At 43.3% G+C, this 11,883-nt stretch overlaps 1 protein-coding gene across 9 annotated transcripts in view; it reads right to left on the bottom strand.

The window, feature by feature from the left end:
* Nucleotides 1-3,350: 3,350 nt before the first annotated feature.
* Nucleotides 3,351-11,883, bottom strand: part of LOC108495283 (calcium-activated potassium channel subunit beta-2) — a 142,714-nt gene continuing 134,181 nt past the window's right edge. For 8 of the 9 annotated variants that reach the window (XM_017810838.1, XM_017810834.1, XM_017810841.1 and 5 more), the window contains 2 exons: nucleotides 10,208-10,403; nucleotides 3,405-4,418 (listed from right to left, as the gene is read on the bottom strand). In XM_017810838.1, coding sequence (XP_017666327.1) covers nucleotides 4,134-4,418; nucleotides 10,208-10,403 — 481 coding nt within the window. In that variant the 3' untranslated portion in view covers nucleotides 3,405-4,133. Of the gene's footprint in view, nucleotides 4,419-10,207; nucleotides 10,404-11,883 lie in introns of all 9 variants that reach the window. The other variant, XM_017810833.1, reaches the window with a different exon arrangement.

The following is an 11,883-nucleotide window of genomic DNA, read 5'->3' as shown; positions in this document are numbered from 1 at the left end:
CTCAGATGCTGAGTCTACGGAAAAATTCAGTCCCCTTGAATGGCTGCAGCTAATTTAATAAGGGCATGACTGCATGAGAAGAGAAATTAGCTGAACAATTTTTAAGGTGGTATTACCTTGAAATTGCCATTCTCTTTAGAGGTTATACTGGTACAGTTGTACTGCTGTAAGGTCAAAGATTGTATAGTCAAAAAAGTGCAGGAATCCTCTTGGACCAGGCTTATACCAGCCAGTTCTTTCTCAGTAGCTTCTTTCATTGAACTCTTCTGTGGCTGGGATGAGGATGGAGATGAAGAGGTGAATCCTGCAGTGTTCCCAGCCTTGTCTCAGTACTTTGGGACTTTGTTCCCTATTTGTCCCTCAGGTGGGAAATCACTGCCTTTGTGTCTTCTCGAGATATTCAGGCTCTTGTGTTTCCTGAGCCCTCTCTCTTTGCTCTATTCCCCCAAATTCACACTGGACACAGGTGCACTTCCACTCTGGGTACATTTTTTGAGATAAAGTGATGTCTCCTCAATTAGGAAACCTAAATCAAAATAAACTCTCTGTTGTCCTAGCTTGTGACATTTAGTAAATCTGCTGCAAGGTGCCAAGTTTTGGAGTATTACGGCAGAGATGTTCACACTTCAGCTTCAGATTTAGATGTTCTAGAATAGAAATAGGGCCTGACATAAATAATTTAATTAAGAAAATAACAACTACTAAAAGGCCATGTGAATCTGGTACATGAAATACTTATGCATATTGTAAATCCCATAAGGGTACCTGTCATAGGCTTCTCATGCCTGTGAATACTGTACAATCTTTTTCATATTGCACCTCTCCATTCTGGGGTTTTCCAGCACAGATTGTTCCTTGCTGTCCTAAATGCCCAGCTGGGACATCAAGAGGTAAAATGTTTGTCCTGGGAAAAGTCAGAACCCGCCTTATAAACAGGGTGGATTTGCCCAATTGCTGAATTTCGCTGCCATGTTTGTCTCATTCATTTGAGCTGCCTACAGGAACATCAGTTCCTTTTGCAGGGAATAAACATGATATTAAAATGGAACAGAGAAAGCAATAGCACAGACTAACATCCCCACTGAAGCACCACCTCTCCTTGGGGCAGCAGGAGTTGTCAAAAATCACATTTTCAGTGCTGACACTTCAGTAGGGGGTTAACTGTGCCAGGGATCAGATGGATAATTCCCTTCAAAATTATTGTTTTACCTCACTCCATCCAATTACTCAAGTTGTTTTGCTATCCCACAGATCTCTCCCTTAATGTCAACAAAATGATTATAGTCTGCAACAGCATCAAGATGTTTTACCCACAGGAGCTCTGCTGAAATATTTTATGGTGCGATGTGTTGAAAACAGCATTTGATGTGTAAATGTCAGGAACAATCAGCTTCCCTGTCGCAGAACAAAGAAGCACAAATACAGGCACCAAAAATGTCACACACACAACCAAAGGGCTCCTTTATCACAAGGCACGTAAATCACTGTGTAAATGGACAACATCAGTGTAGGTGATGGGGTGGAAAATCCACCACACCACATTTCTGATTTGGGAATCCCGACTGGCAGCACTGTCCTTCCTTTGGCATCGGTGACTGATGGTGGGGAGATGGACAGGGACAATCAAGGATGACAACACCAAACACAGATCAAACCTCTCTGCTTGGGAGAAAAATCAACTTTACAGAGGAAGGGCGTGCACCCTGGGAGCCACAGGGGCTGTCTAGAAGTGGGTCACGATGCCTCCTTGGCTGTGTGGCTCTGGGGGCCTCACTTGGATACTGCCTTCTTGGCAGAACCTGCAGGATAAGGTTTTGTAACCATGATGAGCATCTGCAGCCTGAAGCCTCTCACATCATGGGCACCAGGCAATGAATCCCCATGTCCTCATACTGGTGGTACCACCAAAACTCCAGACAGCCCCGTGCCTGTGCAGAAAGCAGCGGGGCACTGCTGGGATCTGCCATCTCCATCTCCCCGTCCACCCTGGCCCTGGGGGTGCTGAAGAATGGGTGGGTTGAATAAAGTTTGTTGTCAGTCCATTAAAGACCTTGTGATTCCAGTCCCTTTGATGCTGAGGTTCCCAGATCCACCGACGGTGATTTCTGCAATTCCAACATATCGATCAAAACTTCATTTTTGCAAATGAACATTTATGAATTCCCTGGTGCATCAGCACTCCTCATTTCTTGGTAATTCAAGCTATAGATAACAGTTTGATGAAACAAGCCACATCTGAAAGCAGAAAATATTGAAATCTAGAAGATTTAATTTAATATTTTTATTACATATTTTTGGAACCTTCATCATACCCCTGCCCCCAAGGAATTTAATTACCTAAGGAAAATTGTACTACTGATTACAAGATTGCAGGTTCATTTTCACTGCTGAGAACTCATATTTTTTTTTTACAGCTCACGTTACACTTGCATGACTTGTTTTGTAACATCTTGAAATTTTTAATGCCATGTCGCAGAAAGGTACTTATAGAGAGAGAGATGAAATAGGCAAAATACTTGTTTTGCAGTCTTTTTGAAGGGAAAAATGTTAGTTTCTTAGTTTGAGTAGGCCTGCATATGGTTTCTTTGAGCTACTGAATAATGAGTTCACAGTGTGCTCCCAGGATCTGCCTTGCATTTGTCCTTCAGGCTGGGTGCAACGCGAGAAACTGAGAGAAGTGTCTTTAAAACATAAGAAGGAATGCTTTCTATAGGGGAATAAAAATAAATTATGCAGAAATCGTGCATGAAATTATACTGGCAAGTATACTGCGGTAAATATTTGACAGATAGGACAACATTTTAGTCAGAATCTCAGTTTTTCCAATAAATCATTGCACCTGGGCCTTGTAAATCATAATTCATGTCAGCCAGCACTGCATACTGAGTTAAGGTCAGGAGAGACTTCCAGATGTGTTATGATGATTATCTAACAATTTAGTTAATAGAGCCACAGAATTGGATAAGATTTTTGTCAATTCCCATGTCATAGCAACAGAGACCTTTGACTGAAACAACATCATGAATATTGGATAAGATCCTGCAGTGCTGCTCCTCCATGTTATGATATTATCCAAGGATGAAGGTTATAAATACATGACTTGTACTGTTCATTTTCCAGTGGGTAAAAACAAAGGAAAAAACCCCCATAAACAAGTTCCAATACACAACTAGATATAATATAGCTTTTTCTTTATATATATATATCTGTATATATATTTCAAGTAAAAAAATCTAAAATAGTTGGAAGTAAAAAATGAAAAAATAGCTGATTGTGTTATTTTTTTTCTTTACAATGATATGGGAGCAAATACAAGACAAATGAGTAATAAACCTTTACATAAGGAGTTCTGGTCCCACCTCCATCAATAGGGCTCAAAATAGAATAGAAAATGGAACAAGGTGTTTTTTTTTTTTTGGCTACAGCTTCTGCAATTGACAAAGATTATGTTGATAAGACAGAAGGAAATTATACACTAAACAAAACACAACAAAACTCCAAAGTGTTTTCCAAAAGACCTTAAACACCATAGGGTACAATTTACTTCTGAACTGTGGGAGCAAACACAAAGCATCACCAAGTCCTGCTGAGGCTGAAAATACTGTACACTTATCTTGGCCTCAGTATACATCCTTTTTGTGCCATCTTACCACACACACCCCCCCTTTATCAGTGCTCTTTTCCCCCCTGCAGCCATTAATAAAAAAGCCAAAGCCATAAATCCTTTGAACGGACCAAGCTAGATGTGAGACCTCAATGATGCACAAGTGGTTGGCTGCCCTTCATCCAGTGGTGAATTTTCCCCAGAATTCTTTACATTGAAAACGTCAATTGACTAAGCTTGGCAAATGGTCACACTGAGCCCTATTTTGGCTGTAGAAAAGAAAGAAGTACTAGTCCCAGCATAAAACAAGATCATATAGACAGTCAACACAAAACAGTAACTTCTTCAGTTGTCTGCATAATAATAACATCATGTTTGCATATAGAACAGCTTTTGCATTATTGCTCTACTTATAAGAATATCATAAGGAACTTAGAACAGACTTGCACATTACAAACTTAAGGTTCTTTGGTGAAGAATGAGAAAACAGTATTTTCGCTGTAGTTAAATTTCAGAGAAGTTTTCATTCCTATCTGTTGATCCTTTGGATTCTCTCACAGAGGAGGGAAAGGTACTGAGTCAGCTTTACCATCGCGACAATGGCGACCCCGCCGATCATCATGCAGGTGGGCCAGAACAGGGAGTGGAACAGCACATTGGAGCTGTACAGTTTGGTTAATATCACGTTCTTCTGAACGCCTTCAGGGTCATAGAAGCAGGAGAAGCGTTGGTACTTCCTGAAGTTTTCCATCACGACATTCACCAGAGACATGGATTCCTCATAATTCTTCCCGCACTTGGGGATGTAGGAACACTGGGAAGGAATCAGAGGGAGAAAAATACATTTCTAAATCAGTCACAATGTCTGTTTTCAGGTGGCAAGCAGGAAAATCTCAAGATGATTATGCTTTTCATGACAAGAGTGGAATACTATTACGCTAATAATAAATTTATCACAGCAAAACTCAATATTTTGCACATCTACAGAATTTCCCATTGGAGAACCTCCAAGTGCTGTTCAAACATTAATGCTTTAATCTGCACAGTGCCTTGTGAGATAGGTGAATATATTATTATTACTAATTTGCACATGCAAAAATAGAACTGATGAAGTACCTCTTCATCTTAAGTGGCACACATATGCTCGCAGTTAGATGGGTAATTGACTCTGTAAATACAAATCTGGTAGTTTAGATCTCACTTGGCTCAGATCAAAGTGATCATAGTGGGCACAGGAGTTCACTCGCACAGGAGAGGGATGGAGAGAGACCTTTATACAAATTTTCCCATGAGACAAATGCCTCTATTAGAGACAAATAGATATCCCAGGAGAAAATGTAGTTTTCCTACTGACAGCCCAGAGGACATTCATTCAGCCTTTAACTGAAGATCAGCCTGGGTACCAGGATGGTTCTTTGTGTTGTTTTTGCTCTTGACCCCAGCATAAGTCCAACAGTTCCTTCTCTCTGAAGATGCTCCTTGAATTTCAGTCTCAGTCACAAAGGAAAAAAAGATTTGGGGGTGGCTCTACCTAGCACAGAGAATAGTTCCAGAGAACACTGAAGGCAAGTTAATTAAAAAACTACCTTATGGAGTCCATGCATTGAAGATACTCCATGGGACATGTATGACAGTAGCCCTGGGCTGTGCTGACCATTCCCTGCAAAGAGCTAGTGTGGGCTGGCGAGGTGGTGGGCAGACACACAAGGGTTGAGGCCACATCTGGACCATTTTTTAACTAGAGCAGAAACCCTTGAACTTGCTGTTGCTGCTGTTGGTCTGGAAGAAGACTGATGGGAGTAGCCCAGGGCCCCTCACTCCTCCTCTCATTCATGCACTCACACCCCTCCAAACCTGATGGTTTTCTACACCCTCACAGGATTTTGATTAACTGCTTTGGGAAGGGTGAAAATCTGCTGCTACTTGACTTTTTATTTAACATGCATGGGGGGCGGAGGGCCAGGAGGTCACTGCTCCCTCGTGGTTATGGGGTGACAGTGGGTCTCACCATGCTCCTGCCTGCATTGCCAAACCTGCTTGTCCTGGTAGGCACCTAAAGTAGCTCCAGATAATTTAATGAGAAAGTTAGTTTCCTAAAGGAAAAAATATGTTTTGATTACAATAATGTGACCCATGGCTTTTGATTATTATTGTTATAATGTGCATACTTTATAAAATGTCCCTTTGTTCTTTTTCATGACTCTGCTGTGACTTTTTTTGGAACATACTGCGACAAATCTCTAGTCCTAATTATGATCAAAGGATTAACCTCATAACAGGATTTGATTGATTCATTGGCAAGTTATTAGCACAGAATATGATTTGAAGCACAGCAGAAAAGTTGTCTGGCATTAGCAGACTGGAGCATTAATGGCAGAGCATGGCTGCACTGCCATTATGAATATTTCATAGAGTTCTAGAAATTAGCGATGGAAAATATCAGAGCAGCAATATCTCATCCATCTTCCTGCTGGTGCGTGTCTGCTCCATCCAGGATATCCTCTTGTGCTCTGACCAGTTTTGCCTCAAATGTCCAAAGTCACAATCCCTCTTCCAGTGCCCGTGACTCTTCAACATATCATAATCTACTAAGTAGGGGAAATTTCTCAGTGAACCATACCTCATTTTCTTTTAATAGATTATGTGCTATCACTGTCATAACAGCAGTATTTCATCTTCAAGTGGGGTTTTGTTGAGTTTTTTTTCTTGTTACTTTGTTGCTATAAATTTTTGTTTCTGGAAGTCCCATGGAGTATCCTGAGGAAGGTGATTAAATGAGGACTTGGCCACTTTTGCCAAAACACAATTTTGAGAGCACCAAGGCTCTGCCATGATGGTGTCTGCTGTGTTTCATGGTGATTAATAAACAAGAAGGAAGACACAATAATGGGATGTATCGATGTTTTCTTTGTTTTGATCTTCAGTAGTTTTCTCCAATACCTGGCAGGGAATTTTATATCCACAATTTTTATGCTGCACCTGTGAATGTAGACTACTGAATCTATGCTGGTTTATTAACTGCATTGTCAAACACTTGGAAATCTGCAAGTAAAGAATGTCTGGTGCTCTGCCTCAAGTGAGGGTTCTGTGATACAAAGTGACAAAAGTGGTTCTTGTGTTAACCTGGAATCCGAGCACAAGAAGGACCTACCAGAGAAACAGAATTTACTAAGTTTCCAACTCTACTTCCTTAATATAAAGGATTGGATAGGTATCCTGTCTGAACTACCTCTGGACACATCTGGTCCAATGCCCTGCTCAGTGCAGATTTGCTCAGGGACTTGTCCAGTCAGATTATGAATATCTCCAAGGACAAAGATCACACAACTTCTCCAGGCAAGCTTGAGGCAGTTTTCTTTAAATCAATGATGTTACACTGAAAAAACTGTTGCCAGAAAAGCTCCCAGTTGAGGCTGGGCAGTGAAATACATGACTCTTGTCATACATCTGTGGTTGGGACTGGTGTCCTTGCTGAGCCTGGAAACTTAGACAGGATGTGCTGTGGCAATCTTTGTGAGAAAGTGGTCAGGATGTCAATTTACATCTATTTTGGAAAGTGCAACAGGTTTGGACCAAGGGTTGGAGCAGCTTCGTTTCTGCATTGGCCTGATATTGATTACTCCAGACAGAATTCTCCAGTCCCAGCCTAGACATGGGTCTACTGGAATCCACAGCTGAGCACCTCTGCTCCCCCTCCCTGCACCAGGCAAACTCCCTCCTGGGTTATAAATACCTGAACCTTCAGTGAGAAACTCTGAGAACCACCATCATTTCTGAATCTCAGGCAGTTACAGCTGATTCTGGTGATTAAATCCCGCTTGTTATCTCCCTTATGGAGCATGGATATAAATCAGCAGCAGCTCCGATGACACAAAAAGAATCAAAATGATATAATATGAGATCAAAATGAGGCCTCTCTAATTGCTTTAACTACCACAGCCCTTCCTCATGGGGACAGCCTGGCTCTGTGGTGCGGGCAGGAGGAGAACTGGCCGATTTACCTCTCGCAGAGGCTGTTACAGCCTCTGGCAGCTGAGGAAGGAAAGTGTAGCCATGGAAGCATTTAAACCATTTCGTCTGTAGTATTGACAAGGGGCTGGGCTTATCCTAAAGGCTAAAGTACGCACAGCAAGAGCAATGAAAAGCCATGAAAAATCTCGTGCGCTTTTCTTGGAAGGACTCGAGCAGCTTGACAGGAATCCACAGACTTCCCACTGATTCCCACCAGAGACTGGCAGGAGCATGCTGTAGATCTCAATATAAATTGCACCTACTCCTTACTGCACCTTCTGAGCTGACAGCCAGGTTAGACAGCAAGTCTCCTGGATAAATCGTTATTTAAAATCAAAGTGGATTTTGCTCCATCCACGTTGGCTGGCGGGGAGAGGAGAGAGGCAGGCTCCAGCTGCTGCTGTGTGTGTGTGTGTGTGTGGTGGTGCTCAACGAGGCAGAGAGGTTGGTGAGGGGGTGCTGACCTTTTGAAGGTCACTGTTGTTGGCCTCAGAGGTAAGAACTGTGCTCTGCAACATCTCCAGCGATGTCAGAGCTCAGTGAGCCAGGGACGGCTTTTGTATTTTGTTTATTTAGCAAGGAGAAAGATGGGCAACACAGATCTGAGCAGGTGGATGGAAAGACACAGCTAGCACCCAATTGGAGCATCACCATCCAGAGCTGCTCAGGACTGCTCATCCTGCTGCATGGGGATGCTCTCTGGCCAGGGAAGAGGGAGCTCCTGTCCAGGATACTGAGATGGGTTGCACTGATCTGAACTTGGAAACTCTGCTGATCTGAGCCAGGCACAAGAAGCCAGGTATTTTATTTTTGCAAACTTCCATTCAAAACTGCATTTGGATTCAGGTCACATAGCCAGCAGCATGTCAGGAAAACCTAGGAATCCTCCTGAGAGCAGAGATTAACCTGTAAAACAACCTTGGTCTGGAGAAGTATTAACTGTGCCTACATTAAATTAAGAGGAGGTGGCATCTGGGAAAATTTCAAAGTCCATTTCAGCAAGCAAAAATCATCAATAGCAGAATGTGGAGATTTATGCCAAATCTCTTGATTTATTTGAATCAGCAAAGCACAGAAATTTATCTGATCTGTCCTAATCAACCTGCAGAGTGTCATGATTTTGCTTGTGCCCAGCAGAAAGTGGGGTGTGTCCTACCTGAGGCTGCACGGGCAGTGAGTGCCTCTTCCTGCACTGATGCCAGAGAAGAGGGGAAGGAAGGGGTGCTCATCTCCATTTCACACTTCACATCCAGAGGACTCCATCTCTCAGCCACAGGAGTTAATTATCCAGCAGAATAAGCAGCCTAGTGCAACCATACTGTGCTTTGACTAATTTTAATATCACTTCATCTTAATATGCAGAAGTAATTTGGTCTACTGACTGACTGCCATAAATAGAAACACAATAGGTTACGTTGTGAGCAGGCTGAACTGGGGCTCTGCTGTTCCAGGCTGCACTTTGCCCATAGTTTGGGGTCCAGTGACCTTGGATAACTGAGCAGTTAATGCAAATATGGCACCTGTAAGTCTAATGATTTCACTGTGTCCCAGCTCACGGCAACTTGCAGTCCCGGGGCCCCAGGTGCTGTATATATGAAGGAAGGTGGGGAGTGGGACATTTCTTAGTCCAATTCTGCCTTGCTTTGTTGAAGGAGCAAAGAGCCACCCGTGAAGGCGGCCTCTCTCCTGGGTGTGATGCACTGCCCTGTGTCAGCCACACAGCTGTGGCTGTGGCTGGCAGGGAGGTGCCTTCTGTGCATCTGCTGCCTCATTACAGCCTCCAGACAGGAGCTGTCTCCATCCCACCTGGATGGAGTTAAGCTGGAGCTTGTACTTGCTGGAGCAGAGAGGTGAATTCTTCTGCAGATTTATTCAAAATAATTTTTTCGGTTCAACATCTGGAACAGGGGAAGTTGTGCTATAAAATTAGCTGATTCCTTAGCTTGTTCACACCCCAAAGCCAGGGCTTTTATTTTTGTGCTGCACCTTTTATCTCATCAGTCCCCACTCAGCAAACTTTTAGGATTTTTGCACCATCAGCAGTGGCACAGCTGACCTCAGTGGAGATGCTCAGGGTGCCAAGTTTGTCACCAGAGATGGAGGTGGGGACACGTGTGCTGTTGGACACAGGGCTCTCATCTCTCCCTGCCGCCTTGGCTGGCCCTGCAGTAATGATGCCAATTCCATTCTCACCACTGTGGATGCTCCACGCACACTGCTGGGGGTGTTCACTACCCGGCAGAGTCATACCTGGGTGGGAAGTCCACAGCTCAGAAAGAATATCAATGTGACAAGTACTTGGTGCTACCCTGTGCCTGTAAAGCACTTGCAAAGGAGGAAGGAGGCTCCAGCCTTCGAGGACTGCACCCCGTGTGACACGAGCTGTGCTCCCCACGTGGGATGGAGGTGGAAAACTGCCCCTTCAGACGTGTGAGCTCAGTCTGTACACCAGTTTCTGCCTTCTCTGCTCTGTATTTCCCAGTGAAGCAGAAGCTGGAAGCTTTATATTGCTTTAAACTGAGGAATGTGTATCACAAGGAGAGCAGCCCTCCAGAAACCCATTTAGGAAGAAATTTTATTCTGTGCTCCTACCTCGGAATTAATTTTCATTGTTTCCTCGGTGTGATAGAGCAGGAGCTTCTGGCCAGAAGAGGTGAGATTAACGTACACCTGGAGGCAGGGGTACTGTGAGATTTTCCAGCAGTCTGGGCCGCAGTTAAATGAGCAGTTGAAGGTTTCTGTGATGGATGCATTGAGAAGTGAGCACTGAGTCTCTTCTGTCCAGACACTAAGTAGGAAAAAAAGAGATATTAGAGCATGGCAAGAGTGGGCAATGAGCACTAAACACATCTCAGGCTTCTCATCAGGGATACACTGGGGGCATCTTGTAGGAGAGAGTACACGTGGCAGGGCTCTGAGCAAAGCCTGGACTTTCTTGCTTCACACGTCACAGACACTGTGTTATTCTGTAGTACTCAGAGTTTAGGCTTTGGGCACAAAATTACCCTATTCGCCTATGTCTATGTATAAATGAAAAGGGAACTGCAACTTTGATTCTGGAGAAGGTGTATTTGAAAGCGTGTCAGCAGAGACATAGAAGAAAACTGAGCAGCTTGCCCTGGGGAGAGCATAGTGCACACAGTGCTCCATGACAAGACACCCCAGGCCAAGACTTGAGGGTTAACCACCAAGTCCAGGTCAATTTAAAGTGAAGGTCAGGAGGACAATTTTGAATTACCAGGGTATGTATACTCATAGGCATGAAGACACAGTAACTCACAAGTGGTACCCCATGCAGCTTGACCTACGGAAAAGCTTTTTCTAGTGGCAGCTTGCTGTTTTCTGTAAGTTAAGCCAATGGTTGTAATCATTCTGGGGGATTTCATCTTATCTCCAATTCACCAGAGGCTAAAACTGCAACGATGGAGCCTGGTTATGTACCAGCAATATTTACTTGGGTATCTGGCATGTATTTAAAAAATCTACTGCTGCATTTTGCTTGGGGAAAGGGCACATTGAGGGCTCTGCAGAAAGCCCTTTATGGGCTGGAGGAAGGTTCCATCCAGGGTTTCCCTTTAACCCTAGTCCCTCAGCTCACCCAGAGTGTGGCTCTCCTGCCCCACCACAAAAGGTCTGAGGGTCTGCTTACCCCTCATCAAACCTACAAAAGGCTTTACACAGTTAGAGGTATCAAAGATTTCTGACTAATTCTATTGCTATCTTTCTTTGGCAGTAATTCTGCTTGTGTATTCCATTTTACATTTATATTAAATTATGCTATGATTTCTGGGGGGAATCAAGTGGAAGGATTTTTTTTCCCCTCCTGGGCAGTATTTGTTGGAGAGATATTGCTGTAAAGGAGAATAACCCCTGAGGAGATCTGGCTGTGTGAAGAGAAGTGACAGCAAAGACTCCTGGGTTGTCTTCTCCTCACTTTCACCTTTCTGGCTGCTGTTTTATTCATGCAAGGGGGTAATAAAGTAACACCTACCTACCACACACTTGTGAAGATGGAATATTTGATAATCTGTAGGTGCTTTGATATCTTCTGGCAATTTTTTCACATAGCTTGTAATATAAATCATCTCTTTCCACATGAGTGATTTTGACCTTAGCAGCCTCTGCAATTGACCCTGATATTGCTGAAAGGTCTGGGAGAGCAATTTGGAATAGCAAATGCTCTTGGATACTTAACAGGTCTTGATCTCAGTTTTCAAAATCTGAATTTTGTCTGGACTTGAAAATGGACAAATAACTTTATCACATAA

This window comes from Lepidothrix coronata, unplaced genomic scaffold (assembly GCF_001604755.1).
Source record: "Lepidothrix coronata isolate B3197 unplaced genomic scaffold, Lepidothrix_coronata-1.0 Scaffold29, whole genome shotgun sequence".
Taxonomy (NCBI): domain Eukaryota; kingdom Metazoa; phylum Chordata; class Aves; order Passeriformes; family Pipridae; genus Lepidothrix; species Lepidothrix coronata.
The sequence above is the reverse complement of the archived record's forward strand: the minus strand, read 5'-3'. Positions and strand labels throughout refer to the sequence as shown.